General features: G+C 35.4%; 2 protein-coding genes across 4 annotated transcripts; one reads left to right on the top strand and one right to left on the bottom strand.

Moving 5' to 3' along the window:
• The first annotated feature begins 3,349 nt into the window (after window positions 1-3,349).
• Window positions 3,350-10,988, top strand: SCA3 (DNA/RNA polymerases superfamily protein). Its single transcript, XM_079048865.1, has 19 exons — window positions 3,350-4,295; window positions 4,397-4,600; window positions 4,743-4,876; window positions 5,064-5,127; window positions 5,254-5,312; window positions 5,406-5,523; window positions 5,636-5,749; window positions 5,883-6,011; window positions 6,287-6,703; window positions 7,328-7,378; window positions 7,483-7,553; window positions 7,853-7,937; window positions 8,080-8,232; window positions 8,901-8,975; window positions 9,139-9,228; window positions 9,388-9,435; window positions 9,534-9,648; window positions 10,024-10,127; window positions 10,371-10,988. Exons 1-19 carry the CDS (start codon window positions 3,486-3,488, stop codon window positions 10,479-10,481), a joined length of 2,952 nt encoding a protein of 983 aa, XP_078904991.1. The 5' UTR covers window positions 3,350-3,485; the 3' UTR covers window positions 10,482-10,988.
• Window positions 10,989-13,098: 2,110 nt separating this feature from the next.
• Window positions 13,099-18,862, bottom strand: LOC145114702 (autophagy-related protein 11-like). Of its 3 annotated transcripts, none has more exons than XM_079050778.1 (6): window positions 18,605-18,862; window positions 16,929-18,031; window positions 14,421-15,801; window positions 14,099-14,316; window positions 13,799-14,012; window positions 13,099-13,697 (listed from the first exon to the last, which is right to left on the bottom strand). In XM_079050778.1, the coding sequence occupies exons 2-6, from the start codon at window positions 17,870-17,872 to the stop codon at window positions 13,347-13,349; spliced, it is 3,108 nt and encodes a 1,035-aa protein (XP_078906904.1). In that variant the 5' UTR covers window positions 17,873-18,031; window positions 18,605-18,862; the 3' UTR covers window positions 13,099-13,346. The 3 variants fall into 3 exon arrangements, with proteins under 3 accessions (XP_078906904.1, XP_078906905.1, XP_078906906.1); XM_079050779.1 differs by lacking the exon at window positions 18,605-18,862 and adding an exon at window positions 18,211-18,483; XM_079050780.1 differs by having other exon boundaries at window positions 13,582-13,697; window positions 13,827-14,012.
• Between the last annotated feature and the right edge of the window lie 5,549 nt (window positions 18,863-24,411).

Raw genomic sequence — 24,411 nt, 5'->3', positions numbered from 1 at the left:
CTTGCCAGCCTCGCTGGGGACTCTCCTGTTGGTTTATACGACTTAGTCCAGTCCGATGTCATTGGCCGCGTACCAATAACACCAGACTGGGGGGACTTGATGATATATGGTCCATTGGCATGGCCTAGACTGCTCTAGCGCGCAAGCCTGGCCTGGCGCGCTCCTGCCAGCCCTGCCTGGCGTTCCCTTGCCAGCCTTGCCTGACGCTCCCTTGCCAGCCTTGCTGGGGACTCCCTTGCCAGCCCTGCTGGGGACTCTCCTGCCGGCTCGGCCAGGCGCTCCCTCGCCTGGCACTCCCTTGCCATCCTCTCCTGGTGCGCGCCCGCCAGCCCTGCCTGGAGCGCGCCCGTCAGCCCCGCCCGGCGCCTCCGGGCGGCCTCGCCCAACTCCTTGCTAGCTGGGCCTGAATTGGGCTGGCCCAAGGCCTGACCTAATTGTCCCCTATATAATGAACAATACCTCCTCCATGAAGGGGGGCTCCTTCCCAAGTGGTTCAGCCGCCACTAGACTTCCCCATGGCTCAGCCGCCACACTATCCTCCGGCCGGGTGGCTCAGCCGCCACCCGCCGCCGTCAGCCACCATACACCACCACCAGCACCAAGATGGTTCTCTCCAGCTATGGAGGACCATCTCAGATCTTCTAGCTGATCTAACTTGACCATCGGAGCCCGCTCCCGGGGCACAGTCCCTGGGACGGCTCTAACGGGTTTGCACTGTGATGTCTAGATCTCCGCCGGAGCAGAAGACCAGAAGCATCGTCGGAGGTCGATGTCGCATCACGTACCATAAATATTTTTTTGAGAAATTAACGATACTATATTAAATAATGTTTTACAAAATTTGGCAAAAAAAATATAAGAATATATTATGATTTTTTTTCATATTTATATAAACAACTTCAACGACTATTCTAATAAATCTTTATTTATAAATTTGTCAAAAATTTCATGTTGTATCGTTTAACGTTTTTTTTTTTAAGTTTTGTAATTTTTTTTTCAAATTGTTTATCATTAATAAAGTTGGAAAAAAATTAAATTAAAAAAAAAAACTTAAAAAAAATAAAGATATATATGTTTTTTTAGGCTAGAAGATGTCTGAAGATGTTAGAAGACTCTGGTCCACATCTGCGCCAAGAAGAGGGCGCGCAGACATTTTTAGGTCTGCAGTCTTCAAAAAAACAAACAGTCTGCGAAGGCTAATGTCTGCGCGTGGTCTGCACGGCGCAGACAGAAGAGGCCACACAGATCTGCAGACAAAAAACAAACACTACCTAAGTCCAAGTCTTCCAATTCCAAATCTGAATCAAAAAGATGTCTAGAGGGATAAAGTTTCCAACTTTATCCATAATAATGCCCCAATCATTCAAGATCTAAACTTTAATACACCAAAATGGCCTAAAGGACCAAGATAACTTGCATGACTAAAAGGGAAGACAAAAGATCATAACTTTCCTAATCCATGAGGTCTAAGAAACATTCCAAACTAATCAAAAGAAGTTGGAGTCCACTCAACTCCAAGTTCACCCATAAAATGGACCAAAAGTGCAAAAAACCCCAAATGACAAGATCTAAAAAACTAGATAGCAAGATTAGAACTTTATACTTACAATATTCCATAAATGTAGTGTCTTTAATGGATCTAAACTTGGAGCATCATTCCTTGAAACCAAAAGATCCTTCTTGATATTTAACTTCATCAAAATATCATAAAAAACACCCAAAAGAGGAGAGAGGAGAGAGGAGAAGCTCAAATCTTGAAGGTGGAGGTTAGGGTTTCTCCTAAGGGGTTCTAGAGGTGATGAAGGCTAGTAAAATGGCCAAAAAGTTGGAACCTTATGCTTAAATACATTGAAAACCCTAAAATCATGAGCTTGGGCTTGATTGATCGTCGTGCCATGGCGGCTGCCACACCGTGGGCTTTGATCCCCACTCTGTGACGACGGTTTTCACCCAAATCCACTTCAATTTCAAACAACGATAACTTCTTCGTTTCAACTCCGTTTTCGGCGATATTTATATCCACGGAAAGGTATTGACGAGCCCCACACTTTTATCTAGTTAATTTTAGCTTAACACATGTCGAACTAAAAACCATAGTGCTTGAAAGAAGCCTAACGTATAACTTTTCCTATTTTACCCCTTAGCTCTAAAATACAAACCAAGGGTTTAGATGGCATAACCAATATTATCAACATCCAATAGGGTCTAAAACATATTCCCTTGAAGCCCAATGCCTCTACTTGATCCATTTATTGCCCATAATCATGAAATAAGAAACTTCTCGAAACAGGATGTTATAGTTTTTTTTGATACACTTTCAACGCTTTCTACAAAATCACATCATCGCTTTCTACGCTTTTCCATTGACGTTTCATGTTGGTATACAAATCATTAAACAACATGACTTCCTTGTTCATCTTCCCCCATTTCGAGTACACTTGATGTTTTGAATGATATTCTCCACAGTTCATTCCTTTGTGGAACCTATGTAAAACCCGCATCTAAAAAACGGTCAAGTTTTTAGTCTGTTCCAGTCGTCGCATCTTCTGAAATATCGATCCATGATTGTGCCAACCCTAACACTTGTAGGGGTTCCCATCCTCTAGCTGTCGCCTTCTCTTTTCTTTTTCTTGGTGCTCGAGTGAGTTGAGTTTCATGAACGAATTCCGATTCAAAATCAGAAATGGGTGTTCATGGTTGTGATTGTGTTTGTTGAACAAACTCAGATTGAGAGAAAAAGTAAAACGAATTAAAACCTGTGTCGGGTTGTGGTTGTGTTTGTGGAAGTGGCTGTGTTGGTCGTCGTAGTTGTGAGATTTGTTGTAGATAATGCGGAAGCATACCCGCCATAGTGTTAATACAGATGCGAATAAAACGGTTGATCATACGAAGGTCTTGGGGTTGCGGTGTTTCTAGTGGGTGTTTTTTCGTTGGTAGACTTTTTGGAAGAAGACATGCTGAGATGATTTGAGAAAAAGATGGTAAAATATAAAGAAATATGAATGCGGTTTTGTAAAAACAGATATGTATATATAGGGTTATTAAAAAAAATGAATTTTAGAAAATGATCGTTCAAATGGTCAAACCTCCCCAACCAATCAGAAACAAAATTAGCCACACTGCGGCCAAGACCACACCAAGACCGCACCCATGATGGTTGGTTATTTAAAAAAAATAAAACACAATCAATAGGGGTATGGTTAATTAGAAAGGGGTTAAGGATAAAAATAGCCTTTAAAAAATTATTGCAAGGGAAATTTAAAATTTATATTTTAGGCTTTACAAAAAGAAAATAGACTAAAAAAAAATGGATTAAAAGTGGATTACATTACTACCCTTGGACATTGAACTTGAAAAATAAGAAGGGCAAGCAACACAAGGTTTTAGGCAGGGTTTACTCATCGTCTTCTTCAACCTCATTTCCACTCCTTATCCACCCATTCCACCTCTCAAACCAGAAGCAACCAATATCAACGAAGGTAACCATGGCTTCGTCAGCTATCTTCTCCCCAAGCCCCAGAGGTGACCTTCAATCTCCATGGTCAACTAAAACTATCAAACCAAGAAAACCACAAAAACCCTCTACTCTTCTTCCCACTCTTCAGCTCTTCAAACATCCATCTCAAAACCCACTAATTTATTCATCCTCTTTCCCTCACAACCTTAAATTACCATCTCTAAAAGACCCAATTTCATCCACCCATTCTCACCCACTGCCTGACTCCGCCGACGAAAACTTCACCAAAAATCTCGAAAATCTCGCAACTTTACAGCGAATTACACATGGGTTTGATTCGATATCTACTCCGGAGATGAACCCGAAAAGGGTTTATATACAAGAGCCACCTTGGATTACTTCATTGCTGATGAAGAATTTCTATAGGAGTAATGTTAAAAAGAGGGTTAGATTTGAAATCGATAAGAGAAATTACTATATATTGAGAAGGAGACAAATAAAGGCAGAAACAGAGGCTTGGGAGAAGATGACCGAAGAGTATAGAGAGTTTCAAAGGGAGATGTGTGAGAAGAAATTGGCACCAAATCTTCCATACGTGAAGTCATTATTTGCAGGTTGGTTTGAGCCATTGAGTAAAGCAATTGAGAAGGAGCAGAAATCACCGAATACTAAGAAGCATCAAGAGGCATACGCCCCTTATATTGATTCATTGCCATCTGATAAAATGGCGATTATTGTGATGCATAAAATGATGGGGCTATTGATGATGGGACATGAATATAGATATGTTCGAGTGGTTCAGGCTGCTATTCAGATTGGAATGGCAGTTGAGCTGGAGGTGTGTTAATAATCTCTGATTCATGTTCATATTTGACTCTGTTATACACTATCTGTGGATATATCCACTGTAGATGAGATGTAGTAACTGGTATTTTTCAGGTTAGAATTCAGACATTCTTGGAGAAAACCAAGAATTGCCCAAAGAAGAAGGTTTTAATTCAAGCTCAACAAGATGGAACAAAAGAAAACGATATGCTCAGAAAACGTGTTAAAACTTTGATCAAAAGAAAACGAATAATGGAAGTACAAAAGATTTTGAAAAATGAAGAATATCAACCTTGGGGAAGAGATAAACAAGCAAAGGTATGTTTTTCCCAATTTATATTTCTTCTCAGAAGAATTCCTTGACACCTAAACCTTATAAACTTCATCAATACTTCAGAATATCAACTATTTAATGACTTTTCCTAACAAAAAAAATTGTGTATTTTGATTTTTGATACAGCTGGGATGCAGACTTATTGAGTTATTAACAGAAATAGCTTATGTTCAATCTCCAGCAAGTCAATCAGCTGATGCCCCACCTGATATTCGTCCAGCATTTCGACATATTTTCAAAATTATAGCAATGGAATCAGGGTGAGATTGTAAAAAAATAATCTTTTTTTTTGATAATTTGTTGTTTTCAATGTTATATCATGTGTTAGAATGATATTACTTGCATTAAATTTCTATCTTATTTGTAAATTGAGATCGAACTATGAGAATATAAATCATAAAAGAACCAAAATGATTAAACTTTTTGTATATTTAATAAAATCTGCAGTCATGTCAGAAAGTGTGGAGTTATTGAATGTGATAAAATGATCCTCACTGGACTTGAAAGAACTGTAAGTTAATAATCAATTTAGTTTATATCTACTTTTATTCCATGTAACAATACATTACTTAGGGTTAGCTTGATCACCATGAGGGGCATTTTCGGTTTTTCACAACCCTATGCTATCAAATTGCAGGCTCGACACATGATTATTCCTTACGTTCCCATGTTGGTGCCTCCAAGAAAGTGGAAAGGGTATGGATTTAAACTTATGATGCTAAATTGCTAATACATTATACATTTTTTAAAGATTTCTTAAAGTGGATAAATTTTATAAACTTATTTCAGGTATGATAGTGGGGGCCACTTTTTCTTACCTTCATATCTCATGCGTACTCATGGATCAAGGCAACAACAAGAGGCTGTTAGGAATGTTCCCTCTACACAAATGCAAAAAATATATGAGGTCAAAAGTCAAAACTTCATTAAGTTTCCATGGATACTTGATTTCTATATTTGTAATTGTTTCTTTTTTGTCTTTTTCACAAAAAAGTAATGAAATTGTACATGAACAACAGGCTTTGGATACACTTGGAAACACCAAATGGAGAGTGAATAAAAGATTACTTAATGTTGTTGAGAGCATCTGGGCTGCAGGTGGTGATATTGCTGGTCTTGTTAATCGTGAAGATGTAAGCTTCTTTTTTTTTTTTTTTTTTTTTTCTCAAATACAGATACTTTTAATGATCTTGAAAGTTCTTTAAAAATCTTGGTTTTGTGTTGTTCATTTGAAACTTGAGACTTGTGTGTTTTATGTGATTGTAGGTTTTGGTTCCTGATTTGAATTCAGAGGACTTGAATGAAATAAAAGAATGGAAATGGAGTGTGAGAAAAGCAAAGAAAATCAATCAAGAATTACATTCTCAACGATGTGACATAGAATTAAAACTTTCGGTAATTCTTATATTTTGTTTCTATATATATATACAACAATAAAAAAAAACTACCACTTCAGTTCAGAAATGGTGCATATATCACCAAGTTATAAGCTTGATAGTAATAACATAACTTTAAAGATACTCAAGTTAATCTTGCACTATATAAAATCTTTTTAACATGTGCACATGATTCTGTCAACTGGGTATTGAACAAGATTCTAAATTTCTAATCTTTTTACAAAAGTAATGCAAAATAAGTATAATCCAAGTTTTTTTTTTGATGTGGGACAGGTGGCAAGAAGGATGAAAGATGAAGAAGGATTCTATTATCCTCACAACCTTGACTTTAGAGGGAGAGCATACCCTATGCATCCTCATTTAAACCATTTGAGTTCTGATTTGTGTAGAGGAATTCTTGAGTTTGCTGAAGGAAGGGCATTAGGGAAATCAGGGTTAAGATGGTTGAGGATACATTTAGCAAATCTTTATGGAGCTGGAGTTGAAAAGCTTTCATATGATTGTAGATTACAATTTGTGGAAAATCATCTGAATGATATTATTGATTCAGCTGATAATCCACTTGGTGGAAATAGATGGTGGTTAACAGCTGAGGACCCTTTTCAGTGTTTAGCTGCATGTATTAATTTGTCAGAAACCCTAAAAAGTTCTTCACCTCATACTGTTATTTCACATTTGCCAGTTCATCAGGTAAGTAATTTGGTGGTGTTTATGATAAATGATGTTTAAAAAGTATTTGAGAAGATCATGAGAAATTCGGTGAAATGAAAGGAAAAAAGTATAGGGTTATTTTATTGATTTGTTTGTTATAAGTTATAACATTGAACTTTCATTTCCTCCTATTATTGCATTGTACTTTTGAAAAATTACCAAGTAATATTGGAAATTTCATCAAAATAAGAAAAAAAAACAATTTTTGTTGCTATAGTTAGGTGACTCTTCAAAGTATATATGCTTTAGTAGATTTAAAAAAAAAAAAAAAAGTACAATATCTTAACTAGAAAAAACTAAAGGTACAATGCTGTAATGGAAAAAAATGAAAGTAGGATGCTTCAATACACAAATAAATAGAAGTAAGTTTATATTTCTTGCTTAAAAGAATCGAGGGAAAATTTGTAATAAGTTTTTACTAAGTTGTTCTTTTTGCATTAAATAAAAAAGAAACACATACATATATATATATATATATATATATATATATATATATATATATATATAGCTTACCTGATTAATTTAATAAGTAAAAAAAAAACATGGAGGATATATATTTTTGTTTTATATTTTATTATAACTTGATTGTTGTTTTTATTATAGGATGGTTCATGCAATGGCCTCCAGCACTATGCTGCATTGGGAAGAGACACTGTATGTTCCCATTTTCCACTTTAATAATTTTTCTTTTTGTTGTTTTTATATATATTTTTTTGGATCTAAATATTTTCTTTTCCATTTTTCGTGTAATTTTACAGTTGGAAGCTGCTGCAGTTAACCTAGTTGCTGGAGAGAAACCTTCTGATGTTTACTCAGAGATTGCAGCAAGGTATAATGTGTGAAGATTATTTTTATACTTATTTATTATACATCACTTCTTCCTTTTTGACTTTTGAAGTCAAACATTCTTATCTTTGACTTCAAGTAAAGATAGGGAACTGAGAACCCATTGATGTTAGAAGCTGATTTAAAGTTTATTGGACTAGTTTGTAACTTTAAACTTAGGGTGTTAAAACTAAATGTGTTGCTATTAGCCAAAAGTATAATAAACCCTTCTAGATAACGATATTTAATATATTCTCTATAATTTCTTATTCTTCTTATTATTATTTTTTTAAATTTTCATAGGGTTCATGATATCATGCAGCGAGATAGTGAAAAAGATTCAACAACTTTTCCCAATGCTATACTAGCCAGACTCTTAATTGGCCAGGTTTTTTTTATATGTTTACACTCTTCTTTTGTAAAAGTTTTTGATACAAATGCTTCATACTTTTGATTATTTTTCCTTCAAAAGTATAAAAATTGCATGTTATTTTCAAATAGTTGATGATTTGATTGTTTGAAACATTTAGGTGAATAGGAAGTTAGTGAAACAAACTGTAATGACTTCAGTATATGGAGTTACATTTGTTGGGGCACGAGAACAAATTAAAAGAAGATTACAAGAGAAGGGTCTTATTACAGATGATCAACTTCTTTTTAGTGCATCATGTTATGCAGCTAAAGTGAGTATCATTAAATGCAATAAATAGCAACATACTTTCATTCATTTGTGTGTTATAGCATCCTACTTTTCCTTTATTTTTATTACAACATGTACTTTCAACTTTTTTATTTTAGAGTAAATTACACGAATGGTCCCTATGGTTTGGGGTAATTTGCATGTTTGGTCCCTAACTTATTTTTTTAACTCGGAAAGTCCCTATTGTTTGTTTTTGTTACGCGCTTGGTCCCTGTCTTACCTAAAAAGACTATTATTTAAATAGGGAAAAATGGTGGGGTAGGTAAGGTAATGTGAGAGGGTGAGATTGGAGGTGTGTTTATTTAAATAAATTAAAAAATCAAGGGCAAAATAGTTTTTTTAGGTAAGACAGGGACCAAACGCGTAACAAAAACAAACAGTAGGAACCTTCCGAGTTAAAAAAATAAGTTAAGGACCAAACACACAAATTACCCTAAACCATAGGGACCATTCGTGTAATTTACTCTTTATTTTATTTGAGATTATAGTCTAAAAGATCTTAAACTGAATATTGCTTTGTTTTTGAATGACATTGCTATAATTGGGTATAATTTTCAATGAAAGTATGTTGCTATTTCTAGCATTTAAGCCTAAAACTAAAATACAATACTTTTGTGTCATTATATTGAAGTGTAAGTCATCATTGATTAGGTGACACTAGAAGCCCTTGGTGAGATATTTGAAGCTGCACGTGGGACCATGTGTTGGCTTGGTGATTGTGCAAAGGTGGGACCATGTTAATTCTTATGTTCTCTATTTATTTACTTATTATAAAAGACTTTCTTTTGGCATTAAGTCAAAAAGAAACACACATTTTTAACTTATTTCATTAAGTCATGTCCCCATTAAGTGAAAAAGAAGCATATGTTGACAAGTAAATTTTTTGCAGGTGATTGCTTCAGAAAATCAGCCTGTTAGGTGGACAACGCCTCTAGGGCTTCCTGTTGTGCAACCTTATTTCAAAACCAAACGTCATATTGTAAGATGTTCTTAAATTTCTTTTTTGATTTTTTATGTAGATTTGAAATTTGTTGACCTCGAAAAGTCAAAGGGTATGTTTTTTTTTTTTTTTTACATTGTATTGGATTATACTATTTTGTTACAAGACATGACTATTATTGTTGTCAATTGGTTGCAGATAAAAACATCTCTTCAGGTCTTAGCTTTGCAACGAGAGGGTAGTATGGTAATTTGCCATTACCTTTCAAAATTTGATCTTCTTTTTCAAGTTTCAAACATCTTGTGAAGTTTCTAAGATTTTTATCACTGTATTTGTATTTATAGGTGGAGGTTAAAAAGCAGAGGACTGCATTTCCTCCAAATTTTGTGCACTCACTTGATGGGACCCACATGATGATGACTGCTGTTGCTTGCAGGGATGCTGGATTGCGTTTTGCAGGTTTAAAATTGTTTAATAAATGTTTTTGTATTAAAAGTATAAAAGGAAAAAAAATGTCAACTAAAGATTATTTGATATAACATAATGATATAAATTCAATCATAAAATAAGATATGTTGATAGTAGAACATCATGATAAAGGTAAAAAAAATTCTAGGAAATGAATGAGGTTGAAAGATATCAGGTATACTTATTTTATTTAATGACAAAAATACCCGTGAAAAATACTATACATTTTTATAGGAAACAGACAGGAAGGGTATAATTGTAAAACTGTCGGCTTTGGCTTTCCTTACAATGTTTATTTTTGTTTTTTGGATTTAATTTTCCTATTTCAAGATTGGATAGAAATTTAATGTCATATCATAACAACAGGGGTTCATGATTCTTTCTGGACACATGCATGTGATATTGACAAGATGAACCAAATTCTAAGAGAAAAGTTTGTAGAGCTTTATAGCATGCCTATTCTTGAAAATGTAAGCATCTTTTCATTCCATAAAGGCTTATTATGCATCAATGATTCACCTTTTATACCAATTTATGCAACGATGCTTCACTTTTATATAATTTATGCAACTTTTGGTCCTAGATTGAGAAAAAGGTGAAACTTTGGTGCATCCCTTCATTTTCTGAAATATTTCTTTACATCATTTATCCAAAACAGCACTAATCTAACTTTTGTTCTTATGATTTGTTTTTTTACTTTAATCTCAAAACAGCTGCTTGAAAGCTTTCAAACAACATATCCAGGGCTCGAGTTTCCTCCCCTACCAAAGCGTGGCAACTTTGATCTGAATGAAGTTCTTAATTCGCCTTATTTTTTCAACTAAACACAACACAGTGTCTGTACAGAAGTGTATTTTACAAGCCAGCAAGAAGCATCATCACATCAATATACGTTTGTGTCTTAAAAGGATTGAGATCTTAACAAGTTCTCATGATGATATTCATGAAGGGATATAGAGTTTTTTTGAGAAATCGAGGCATAACAAAGTAGCAAAACATGTACATTTTTTGGCAAAAAGATGGAGATTCATGGTGGGACCCTCGTGGGATACTTGAAGCCAGGTGGATCGTTGATTGAAGATGATCTTGACCTTTGAGCTCATTGAAGGGGTTCTTGAGGTTTGGTTTTAGGGAAATGTGGTATTTGTAGTGTACGTTTTTTGGAGGAATTAAGATGAAAATGGAATGATCTTTTAATGTATATGCTAGTGAGGGATTCAAGTAACATTGTTAGTGTAGGGTAGTGTATATCTGTGTTGTCTCTTTTTGACTTAATGGATTTAATAAGGATAAGACTGTTAAGCTATATACAAGTCAATCGTTTACATATGCATTCTGGATCTTCTATTTTCTTTTAAATGTGTTTGTCTTTTTCTAAAAGAACCCGATAGTTTTTCGTGCTCTCTAGTTGGAGAAAAAGATTGAAAGCTGAAAATTTTATGATTGTCTTTATTATGTAATTATATGATAGAAGAGGCATATATAAAGTTAGAATAACATTAGAAATAATTTTCTTATTATAAAATTTTAGGCTAAAATGTTTCTTGGTATTACGAAACCTAAAACTATGAAATTGATGAGCAAACTAAAACCTCGGGAAATCCAAATATAATATTGGGGTCCAGTGGTTAGGAAAACTTGGTCCGTTCACAACCAAAAGGAAAACCTAATTAGTATACAAAATTCGAAATGAACAAATCTGCAAAGGGGAATTCCTTATCAAACTCATCCAAGCAGTAGAAAAGAGAGAAGGGGATGGGAGAATCAAGGGTACCCCTTATTTGGGGCTCTTTACATGAGTTTGAGGACATTTTTGAGATACCTAAAGGGCTTTTAGGTATCTCAAAAGTGGTTGTACAAGCTTTTAGAATTCGATTTTGGGGATCCAATACAAGACTAGATATCCCTACAAAGGCGTCCACCTCCATGGGTACTTATCATCAACAGTTTATGATCGGGTAGAAATCTTCATGGTCTTTTTCTGGAAAGACTCTTTCGAATACATGGCACCGTCCAGTCATCACCCGTTGTATTGCTTAGGGAACTTCTTATCAAGTGGAAAGGGATGCCGACATTGGAAGCCACCTTGTGAGGACTTGGAAATCATGCATCATCCTTTTCTTTCATTTCACATTTAGTACAATATGAATCTTTGGGGTGAGGTATTGCTATTCACTTATGCAAGGAGGGGCAAAGTGGGAAAACCAATATTGCAAAAAACAGTACCAAGTAGCAAGGGTGGTTTTGGTAACCAATATTGCAAAAAACAGTACCAAGTAGCAAGTTTGTTATTTACTCCCTCCGTCCCAAATTAATAGTCCATCCCAAAATAATTGTCCACTTCTAAAAATAAATATCATTTTTACCAAAATGTCATTCATTATTAGTAAAACTACAATGAAATTAAATGCAACAAAAGGGTATAATTGTCATTTCATTTAATAAAGTTAATGATAATTAATGTTTCCTTAATCTATGTGTTTTTTGTCTGTAGACAATAATTTTAAGACGGAGAGAGTACATGATTATCTAGGGTCTAGTTAGTGGGATGATCATGCGTGTTTTTGGATATCATTGTCTTTTCTTTTCATTAGATGGACTAGCTTCTCGAACTACAAGAAGGAATACATTGAAACTTTTGGTCGAAATCAAATATTTTAGTAGTTTTATTTTTTTGGTTAATTCTATTTTTCCAGCGAGTTCTTAGTACATAATCACCAAAATAACGAGCTTAATATTTATTATTTAGCAATGTTCTAGATAACGTTAGCCGTGACTTGACGGCAATGTCACACGTCAAACTTTATTACACATGACTTAAGACATTTTTTTTATAATTAATACTTCTATATATATTTTCTACTATTATTCATTTTTATATACATATATACCTTAAGACAATATTTTGTTAAAACGTGACGTAAAATACAAGTCTTGGAGTCAGGATGTATCATGATGAACATTTTGAAACCTTGGTATTTAGAGACATGTAGTTTTTTGGAATTTAAAATAACCGAATCGAGGCCATAACCATTACAAGCTATGGTCTTTTGTGTAAGTTCTAAAAACAGGAAATGTGGCACATCATTCAAAATAAAAAAATAAAATACAAGGATTATATTTAAGTTAGTATGTTACATTATTAAAAGAAGGTTTTTATGCCATACCAAACAAATTACAACATCATCATTTTTTTGTCCCACAACATAGCAAACATTATGTACTTGCAAAAGTTATCAAAGGTTCGAAACTATGGATTTGGTTCCTTATGGGATTATTAGGCTCTTATGTCAGCCACCTAACAAGTGTTGATCAACTTAGGGTTTGTATGCTTGGAACTTGGAAGAATAGCATTTTACAAAAAATATTCGATCATGACCCACGTAACAAAAAGTCAACCACCACACAAACATCAAGAACCATTCCAATAAGCAAGTCAGATGGTTCCCAATTTTCATCAATAGCTACCGATTAAGCGACAATATACAAAGTATTTTTTTTTTTTACATGATCAGGGTACGTACATATATACAACTGAACACATTACCATCATCATATCAACTGTACACCAAACTGAAATAAAATTCAATCATTAAACTTTCAAATTTCCCATTAAAACGTCATCTATGTACACTTGCCTCTATTTTTTTTTTTCTTTTCTTCCATCATATCTGCCCAAATTTTAACGATCAGGAAGCAGCAGTAGGCGAATGAATGGTTGTGTCAGGTAACATGGCTACAGTCACCACAAAGTACTCGCACCCAACCCCACCCGGTAACCCATACGGGTTCAAACCCGTGGGTCGACCCGGGGATGATTTTACAGTTTGTCTCTCGATGTGCACGATTTGGCCCACAATGTATGTGGGCCGGTTTGGAAGGTGATCAGCAAATAAGGCGACAGATTCTGAAGAAAGAAAGTAATGAGAATGTGCAGAGTTTCGGTTGATGGCTTCATAGTGGCCTGATACATTGTTAAGTACAAATGCTGCTATCTCATGAAGCTCTAAACGACTGAATGATATCTTCTCCTTGTTCACCTGTTCACAGATATTATCATCATTTTTATTTATATTATTAAAAAATACAGTAGAAAAAAATACATTCGGTTACCCGTATGTATTTTGGTAAAAAATGAAACCTGTTTTTCAGATTGAAGCTTGACATACAAAGTGTTGAGCAATTCTTTCTTTTCATTCAACTCCTTTGTGAGCTCTTCATGTGATGCCTCCGCCTTTGTGTACCTATCGATTAGCTCGGCTCGTTGCCTAGTCAGCACTCCCACTTTCTCAGCCAACACCCGCACACATTCACGAAACTCCGCCACACCATCATCACTATTCTCATTTGCACAACTAAATAAAACCATCAATTCTTGTAAAAACATATTAAGTGGTGAAAAATTAATTAATTAATAATATCAGAGTTTTTGAATGCTTACGTGGCAAGAGATTGAGCTAACGCGCGTAGTGAGTCAGCAAAACCCACCACACCAGCAGAGGAAACACACGTTTTAAGCCTCTCGAAAAGCGTGCGCACTTTAACCGCCGAGGCACGTAACGCGGTGTATTCCGATGCTTTACGGTCAGCTGCACATAGATGAGTCTGCGCCTCTTCTCTTGCTTCGTGTAGACAATTCTCTAAGTGTGCACAATTCATCTGGACCCCACACACACAAAAAAAAAAAATTAATAATATATATAGTAAACCAAATTTTTTTAATCATATAAAAATACAATTTATAAATAATAATATATAATTACCTGAGATTCATCTAGAAGATTCCGACTCATTTCCAACTCGTTACCCAGCCTTGCAACCTCATCCACAGCTTCCCGGAGCTTTATTTCCATTTCATTTACTTCATTTGTCTTCTCAGCCACCAAACTCTGCAACTCCACAACATCACCACCACCACCACCACCACCGGCCTTCGCCGGAAAACTTTTCTCCGGCATGTAATCGCCGCTAGAGCTCGCCACCATCGCCTCCTTTTCATCTTTCTCATCCGGCATTGATGAATCCAGATGCGTGTTTGACCCATAAGAAGCCTCATCCATAGGAGAGAAGATTTCCGATTTTGAATCTCCGGTTTTCCCGGTTGACTCGTCTTTATTGAGTTTGACTTCTAGAGTATACTGATCCGAAAGTCTTTGTTCGAGTTCCTTTATCCGTTTCTCATATGATTCACATTGCAAATGTTTCACTTTTAGCATTGATAACAAATGCTTTTCATGTTCATCTTTCAAACGTAACGCCTCAGCAGTTTTTTCAGTTGCATTCTTTAGCAAATCTCCTACTTTACTATCATCAAGTGATTCGAATTCAATTTCGGGTGAAAAAGAACAAAGGAGGGCAATTGTGGAAGCTAATTCGGCTTTCAATTTTGCATTTTCAACTTCAATTTTACTAGTTCCAGCAATCTCAACCAATTCAGAAGCTTCGATAAAATCATTCCCACTTTCGGAAGTTTCCTCAACGCCCTTTTTGAAAGAAAGCCCGACTAGATGCTCAGGGGCAAAACGGTCAATATCCGATACGTCAATATCGAGTAAATTCCCATCAAATGGAGCTATATTCACATCACATGTATTGGGCGTATCGTATAGCCCCATGGAAGCTAAAATGTCTCTTGGAATATACGAACTGTGAACTTTTAAAAACTCTTCTCTTCTCCTTATTTCAATTTCCCTTTTGGATGCAAGTTTTTCAGCTAAATGTCCAGCCATTCCCATGTAAAGCTTCATGGAGGCTTTTCTTCTCACTATTTCTGCTAAACAAGCACGGTATGCGGGCCCGATGCCACGGATGACTTTTAAATGGTCAAATTGGTCATTTTGGCGTTTTAGGGCTTCGGTGAAAAGTGAGAATTTGTTGCGGATTTCTTTGATGGTGTATTGAATGTATGCAATTTTTTGCATGTATTTGTGTACAAAAGTGTTCATTTCTGATTTTTTGTTTTTGCAGAAAGTGAGAAGGTTGGAAATGGCACGTTCACATGCTTGCATTTTGGGGATGTAGCTTTTGTCATGACCTTCATACATGGGGCCCAATGCAGAAACAGCATCGTGTGGACGAAGGGAATTGGAGAGTTGACTAGTCAAACAATCATCCACAAGTTTTTTCACTAAGCCCACATCTTTGCTGCATTGATTTAGATTGAAGGTCAATGAAAAGAAAAACTTCTCTCAAAATGCACATCTTTACAAGTTTAAGCTAATCTTTAAGTAACATATTGGAATATGTTGCAAAAAACTGGAAAGAAATCTAGTTTGTTGTATATTTAGGTGAAAGTGTGTAGTTTTGTTGCATAAACAAGTTATTAACCCTTTTGTGAAATGAAACTAACACCTTTATTATGAAAGATTCATTGTTTTGACTAGGCATGGCCTTTGTGAGATGTTATTATTAGTTAAATGCCTTAAATGCCCTCCAAATAATGACAAAATAAAAGTCTTGTGGAGGAAAATCAGAAGCATCAGCAGAACAATGGGCAGATAGGTCATTCCAACTTTAAAATTTCCCAGAGAATTTCAAAGAGATGAATGAGAACCACAAAAGGAACAATTGATTCCAAAAAAAGTACACATTTACCCTTTTCTATACAAACACACATAGATGGAGATAGTAGTATGATTTACATGCAACAAACAATAATGCTCACACAATACCTCTTCCCACATATATATACAATTACAAATTAAAATCAGATTATGAAAAAACATATTTACTTCACAAATGCTTTTCTTCTCTTAAATGAAGAATATAATCAGACTAAGGTGTTGTCTCTTTTTGACTTAGTAGACTTAACTGGGACAGAATCTAGTAAGCTATATATGAGTGCTTCTTTTTTGACTGAATAGACTTAATAGGAACAAAACCTAGTAAGCTATATATTGCTGTTTCTTTTTGACTTGATACAGAAAGTACGACTTATCAAAAAGTCAGATAAAAGAGGTACTTCTCCCTTAAGTCCTAACCTTTTACAAATTTCCCTTCGTTTATTTTTTCCTTCTAAACATCATCTGTACAGAAAATAATTTATCCAGACAACACTTATAGAAAGAAAAAAGATCCTAAAACCTCTTTTAAGACATGAAATTTGTGATCAAAATGTTCATGGAAGACTAGAACCTTACCTAGCCTCTCACAAACATTAACAGACAGCAAGAACACAACCCCAGATGACATTATACATGTATAATTGCAACAAACAAAAATTTAATTCAAAGGGGCAAAAAGGGTATAAGGTTTTGAGAAAGATAACAAACCTCAAAGCCTGCATTATGCTTTTCTGCTCATTAATATGATGCTGGTGCTCCTTAACAGTTCTCTCCAAATCTCTACCAAGAATTGAAGCTTTACTAGAAAACAAACACTCAGTGCTTCTCTTTAATTCTCCAAATTCCTGCTTAAACTCTCCAACTTTACTTTCAAACTGTCTATGAGAATTACTACAATCATCCACCATTTTTCTCAAATTATCTTCTTTCACAAAATCCAACAAACACTTTCTATCACCACTCTGTAACACAGGCAGAAGTTTAATGGACCTTAGCCTCTCCAAATCCCTCCCAAAATTCACCAACAAATTCGAATGTGTCCTTTGCTGCTGAGAATAACACCTCACGAAATCAGTGTAGTTTTGTAGGATCATCTTATAGAAATGGTCCAAATTACCCCTGGCAATCTCCAGTGCCTTCTCTTGCACCCTGTGCTTTCTTGAAACCCGCTCACTGGCCTCATATTTCATAAGGGTACGTCGGTAAATTGCGTCTCCAAGCTGGTAATGGTATCTAAATTGTCTTTCGTATGAGGGTAAAGCCTTTAAAGCAGGATCAGAGGCTTCATCTAATGGATGTGGATCATGGGAGGAAGATGGGGGTGGAGGGTCAAGATGGTAATTTTCAGCTACTTCAAGTTCTTCAGGGCTTGGTGGGGTGGAATTGGTTCTCATTTTAGCTCGATTGAATAAGAAAACCTCTCGATCATCTGATGGGAGTTTGTATGCAGAAAGTGGCTGTTGAGGTTCTAATTTTAAATCCAAATAGAGAATAAGTTGATCATTTAAGCGAATTCCTGAAAGGGATTCAAGATATTGTTGGATAGATTCAACAAGGGTGTCTTCATCACAATCAAGCTCAAATGAATGCCCGTTTTCTGCTATATGAACTAAAAGTTTTCCCCTTTGTATTACATTTTCAGTTGAACTCATCTTTTATAACCCCAAACAGGCCAATTAATCCAATAAAGATTGACGATTTCTCAATCCAATAGCATAAATAAGCTAAAACGATTGTGTGGTGTGGTGGTAGACCACCATACACTCGGCTGATTTGATCAAATCCAGCTGCGTTTACACCACCGCCGAAATCTGCAAAGAAATTTAGTTCAAACCTCAATAAAACCCTAAATTAATGAATACCCACCACCGAGATCTACAAAAGTCATTTAATGTCCAAAAATAAACGAAATCCAACGATGTTTATTATCAATAAAACCCTAATACTCATCAACCGACCATTGAAATCTACACAAGATTGGAAAACCCACCAAGATTTCGTCGGTAGAACACCAAGGTTATCGAAATTAAAACTCAAATCGTTAAAATTGGGAATAATCACTGGCGTTTTCAGCCGAACAAACGATTACCCACAAAGGAAATCGGGTATACTTCTTATATGTACACTAAACTCGAACGGTTGGTTCAATGGTAAATTAGAGAGGAGAAAACCCCAATAAAGAGAGATAATCAATGACGTAAAAGCAAAGGGGGAGAACAGGAATATATGGAATTACTTAAGATTTTAGCTAAAGAAAGAACAAGCTTATAACGAAAGACGGGTCTTCTATGGAATATTTTATAAGATTCAATGAATATATAACAAATGTGATTTTTTTCTGCATAGATTATTAAAATATATTTAGTATGGGTGACCGATGAAACCTTCAGAGATGAGTAAACCACAAGGTACAAATAAGCTCCTCCTTGTACTTGCCCTGTTCTTCCTCCGCAAATTTGAGCTTCGGAGGAACAGAAAATCCTAGTTTAGAAGCCTGGATGCGTGTATGAATATATATAACTCGATCATGATATCTTTTTATGGCTATTTTTTCTCGTTTTGCTGTGTTTAACTCCGCCGTTTCCTATTCTATTTGGGGGTTTGGATGATGATGGAGACTATAGAATTAGAGTTGTATCATGATTGTGTTTTAGTTGTTACATTTTTTTTTTAATTTAACCCTTCTTTTTTTATAATATGTCATTAAAGTTTGATTTGAAGTTTAGTGAAGATATTTTCTTTTTGTTCTTTATATATATACTAAAATCATTATTTTTAGGATTTGTAAATAACTTATAATCGGGTTTTTATATTTAAAATCATTATAATTATAAAAAAAAATTTAATTGATCATTTTGTTTTTACTTTTAAATTGTTGGAATTGATCTTGAGTCATGATATCACAATAACATCACTTTAGAACTTAACCTCTCTATAAATACGAACCCTCTCTGTCATCTTCGACGACCTCGTTGTCATCTTATGCCCCGGTTGCAGTCCACTCAACCCATGGTCAGCGTATGATTATGTTTCTTCATTTCAATATGATATTCTTAGTGATCTCGTTGATGTATTGGTTTATGATTCTCGAATTATAATGGAACAATGGTTGTTGTTTCATAAGGGTTAAGATAGTGAAATGTGGGTTAAAAAGAATGTTGAGAATTTAATCACATGGATGGTAGTTATGGCTATGGTCGGTTCTCAGTACAAGAAAAATGTGATTTTACAACGGAGGAATCCGTTGCGAAAAGCTGAAATTCCGTTGCAAAATATGAATAGCAACAAAATTCGCGACGACCGATTTCCGTCCCAAAAAACCCCATAGCGAGTGTTTGCTAGGGAAACAATCATTCCGTCGCAATTGTGACAACGGATGAAATTCGTTGTAAATGATTTTCCGTCGTGTATTCCGTAGTAGGATTCCATCACAAATTTCGTGGTAGTTCTTCCATCACAAATTCCGTTGTAGTTAATCCCTAACAAAATCCATGGTGATGATTCCCTAGCAAATTCCATGGTGGTGAATCCATAGTAAATTCCGTGGTGGTGATTCCCTAGTAAATTCCGTGGTGGTGATTCCCTAGAAAATTATGTGGTGATGAATCCCTAGCAAATTCTGTGGTGGTGATTCCCTAGCAAATTTTGTGGTGATGAATCCCTAGCAAATTCCATGGTTGTGGATCCCTAGCAAATTTGGTGGTGATGAATCCCTAACAACTTCCGTTTGATGACTTCCTAGCAAATTCTGTGGTGGTGAATCCCTAGCAATTTTCGTGGTGTATATTATATAGCAGATTTCATATCAAAGATTCCATATGGACGGATGGATAATTGATTTATAAATTAAATCTAAATTATTTTGTAGTAATATATGAAAAACAAAAATAACAAAAAAATCAAATAACATTATATCATAAAATAATACAATAATTATTTATTACATGGAAAATGGAAAGTGGTTAATCTAAAATAAATACTTTGCAATAAATATATCAACACTTTATGACCTACTAGTGTTGTTGTTTTGTAATGACATTAATAAGATCCATTTCCGTTTTAAGTTGTTTTCAAGTTGACCGACTCTTGCGTTGTTTTGTTCTTCTTGGGCCTTCATTATTTCTTTAAGCTCTTCGTTTTGCTCTTTTTGTTTAGCAACAAGCTCCCTCATTTCTTCCATTTCATCATTTTTTTCCCGAAATGTAAGATACATCCGTTTTACCGTTAATATTGGGAACCGCCTTTGTAAAAGAGCCTAATCCATAAAGTCTTCTTTTTTTGTCATGACCACCAACAACATCATAACATAGTTTGTCCTCCTCAAATTCAGCACCTTCAGCTTCCAACTCTTCCCGTTTTTCTGTATAGGCCGCCTACAAAATAAAAATAATATAAATTAAAAGATATCAAAGTTATGAATGACATTATGGACTAGCTACAATATAAAAGTTTAATTGCACTGAAATGAATATTACATGAATTTGCCTATCTTTTTCATTTGTGAAAGTGACTCCATTGTGATTCTTTGTGTGTATACATGAACAATTCACTATGGGGTGGATCACATCCTAATTTCCTCTTCCGCATAAATACCATAAAATGTCAAATATACACATAAACATAAACATTGATGTACCATTAAAAAAATTACCAAATCAGAAGCTATCTTCAAATGATTTGCGGATCCAGAGTTATGGGTAGGTTGTGCTACTCCATCAGCCACACCCTTACGCCTATTTTTCTTGTTCTGCTCGGATTTTAGCTTGTATTCATCTGTATTCCATTTTACTTGTCAGGAGTTCCAGACTTCATGTGCAATATGAGCTGGTTTAAAGGCATGTGGGTTTCTTTGTGGGCTCCGCATGTTGTAGAGATATTGGTCATAACTTTGTGCCGCTTTACTTGCCCAAGCTTGCCTCACCATCGAGTCTATTGTTTCATCCCAACAACATTTTTTATTCACATTAACAATATAAACATAAGTTTAAATGTAAATGTTTACCAAACAACAATTTATCACATATAGTTAACTACCTGGAACTCCTCCCAATATAATTCGCGTATTTCTTTGCTTACTTTTCCCCAAGTGTACCCTTATGGATCTACTCTTTGTAAAAATGACCGACTAATAATGTGTGTACAAGGGCCTAGTGGCATGAGCCTGCAAATAATCATGTGATCGGTTTAGTTTTAAATTAATATGTACGTGTACACTAAAAGGTTATACATAGAAAAAAGTTGTAAGATATGATTGGTAACTCACGTTTTTTTTCCAAACATGAACAGTTAAACATTCATCTGGTCCACAATCTTCAGAGGAACTGTTTTCACCTTCTACATTTTCCACAACAAATCCATTCACGGTTGGTTGTGTTGGTGATGGGGTAGATTCTGGGATAGGTGTTGGTGATGGGGTATATTCTGGGGTAGGTGTTGTGATAGATGTATATGTTGAGGATGTGGTAGTTCCTTTAGGTAAGGAGGATGTGTTAGTTATTGTAGTTGTTGAGGATGGTAGTGTCGATGAAGGTTTTAAGGTTGTGGTAATAGATATAAGTGTTGATGATGTGGTAGTGGATGTCGGTGTTGAGGATGGTTTCGATGATGTAGGTGCTGAAGTTTTGGTTGTAGATGTAGGTATTGAGGATTGTATTGTTCCAGTTGCTGAAGTTTTAGATGTATTTGTTGAGGATGGTGTGGATGTTGTAAGTGATGTTGAGGAAGTGGTAGTCATGGTTGGTGTTAATTATTTAGGTTTAGGGGTTTTGGTGCTAGATGTTATAGGTGCATTGGATGTGGTTACTGATTTTGGGAAGTCGATTTCTTCATCTTGTAATTGTCTGCTTATGAATTTTCAGTTGAAGTCCTGTTACGGTTCCAAACATGTGGTGTAATGAATTTAGTTGCCTTCATACCTGATGCTCCTTTTGGTTTCAAGTTCGACATCTTTCTTGCTTAAAAATAAACAAAAACTATAGTCAATACCAATGTATTAAAGATGATAAAATATTTATGAGTAGAGAACAATCATACAATAAAAATAAATTATAGATGAAGGAATTACTACACATGCATACTATTGAATACAATCAAAACCAATGTAGTTGTAATTTAAGATGATAATATATATGAAGATGATCAGAGAACAAGAAACGATGATCACGACAATAGTAAATTAAATAAAAATAAATTTTAGATGAGTGACAACCTATATCGCCAAAGTCAGTGCACAAACGTAGCGAACAAATATCTCGATCAATTAGCCGACGGAGATGATTATAGAAAATGTAGATCCTATTCCTAATCAGTTAACTTACCCTAATATGCAGCCTTAACGTGTGTAGGTTAGAGGGAAAAGAATTGCGAAATACTTTGAAGCTCCACTAATGAAAATTTTGAACTGTACAAATTAACACTAAATATATAGTAATTCAAAATTTTTAAAGTAGTTCCAGCTTGATAGAAAGGGTATATAACGTCAAGAAAGAACAAAGAGTAACGAGGTGTTCATACCATAAATTTAATTTAAAATTATAAACGAGAATTAAACAATAATAAACTATACATCTTTATGTTGCTATGTTTGAACCAAAATTTATATATAAAAGACGTATGGGTCATGGGTCAATGTGGTAGTTGCTTATAGTGTCATGGTATAACACCCATAGATGACATATGGGTCATGGGTGTGATGGTAACACCCATGGATGACATATGGGTCATGGGATGCTTATAGTGTCATGGTAATACTCATGGATAACATTTGGGTCATATATCCATGTGGTAGTTGGTTATAATGTCATGGTAACACCCATGGATGGCATATGGGTCATGGGTCATGTGGTAGTTGCTTATAGCTAGTGTCATGGTAACACCCATGGATGACATATGAGTCATGGGTGTGATGGTAAAACCTATGGATGACATTTGGGTCATAGGTCCATATGGTAGTTGGTTATAGTGTGATGGTAACACCCATAGATGACATATGGGTCATGGGTTAATGTGGTAGTTGCTTATAGTGTCATGATAATACTCATGGATGACATATGGGTCATTGGTCAATATGATAGTTGCTTATAATGTCATGGTAATACTCATGGATGACATATGGATCATTGGTCAATATGGTAGTTGCTTATAGTGTCATGGTAATAACCATGGATGACATATGGGTCATGGGTCATGTGGTAGTTGCTTATAGTGTCATGGTAACACCCATGGATGACATATGGGTCATTGGTGCGATGGTAACACCCATGGATGACATATGGGTCATGCGCTGCTTATAATGTCATGGTAATACCCATGGATGACATTTAGGTCATATATCCATGTGGTAGTTGGTTATAGTGTCATGGTAACACCCATGGATGACATATGGGTCATGGGTCATGTGGTAGTTGCTTATAGTGTCATGGTAACACCCATGGACGCAATATGGGTCATGGGTGTGATGGTAATACCCATGGATTACATTTGGGTCATAGGTCCATGTGGTAGTTGGTTATTGTGTGATGGTAACACCCATGGATGACATATGGGTCACGGGTTGCTTATATGGGTCATGGGTTAATGTGGTAGTTGCATATAATGTCATGGTGATACTTATGGATGACATATGGGTCATTGGTCAATATGGTAGTTGCTTATAGTGTCATGGTAATACCCATGGATGACATATGGGTCATGGATCATGTGGTAGTTGCTTATAGTGTCATGGTAACACCCATGGATGACATATGGGTCATGGGTGTGATGGTAACACCCATGGATGACATATGGGTCATGGGCTGCTTATAGTGTCATGGTAATACCCATGGATGACATTTGGGTCATATATCCATGTATTAGTTGGTTATAGTGTGATGGTAATACCCATGGATGACATATGGGTCATGGGTCAATGTGGTAGTTGCTTATAGTGTCATGGTGTGACATCCCCAAATTTCTCGGCCAGAAAAGACCGATTTAATTTATGTTTTTTAAAATAAAATCAGAGAAATCTTTTTAAAAGATGTTGCGGAATTGGTCCCCAAAACAAAAATGATAAAAGTTTATCAAAAGCTTTCTTTAAGAAATATATAATTTCATTTCATATCAAAACCTCGGGATGTCATGTTCCGATACAGATCAAAAGCATAAACAAGACATTATAAGCCTTACAACAGTTATTTACAACTACTGGCCT

Source organism: Lactuca virosa, chromosome 5 (assembly GCF_052849685.1).
Source record: "Lactuca virosa cultivar CGN04683 chromosome 5, Lactuca_virosa_CGN04683_v6, whole genome shotgun sequence".
Classification (NCBI taxonomy): domain Eukaryota; kingdom Viridiplantae; phylum Streptophyta; class Magnoliopsida; order Asterales; family Asteraceae; genus Lactuca; species Lactuca virosa.
This window is presented reverse-complemented; position numbering and strand designations above follow the sequence as displayed.

Coding starts and splice junctions, on each gene's coding strand:
- SCA3 (XM_079048865.1), top strand. CDS start 3,486: ATGGCTTCGTCAGCTATCTTCTCCCCAAGCCCCAGAGGTGACCTTCAA. Junction 4,601..4,742: donor GAAGAGATAAACAAGCAAAG/GTATGTTTTTCC, acceptor TTTTTGATACAG/CTGGGATGCAGACTTATTGA. Junction 4,877..5,063: donor ATTATAGCAATGGAATCAGG/GTGAGATTGTAA, acceptor TAAAATCTGCAG/TCATGTCAGAAAGTGTGGAG.
- LOC145114702 (XM_079050778.1), bottom strand. CDS start 17,872: ATGAGTTCAACTGAAAATGTAATACAAAGGGGAAAACTTTTAGTTCAT. Junction 14,013..14,098: donor TTAGCTCAATCTCTTGCCAC/GTAAGCATTCAA, acceptor GGTTTTATTTAG/TTGTGCAAATGAGAATAGTG. Junction 13,698..13,798: donor AGCTTCAATCTGAAAAACAG/GTTTCATTTTTT, acceptor ATCTGTGAACAG/GTGAACAAGGAGAAGATATC.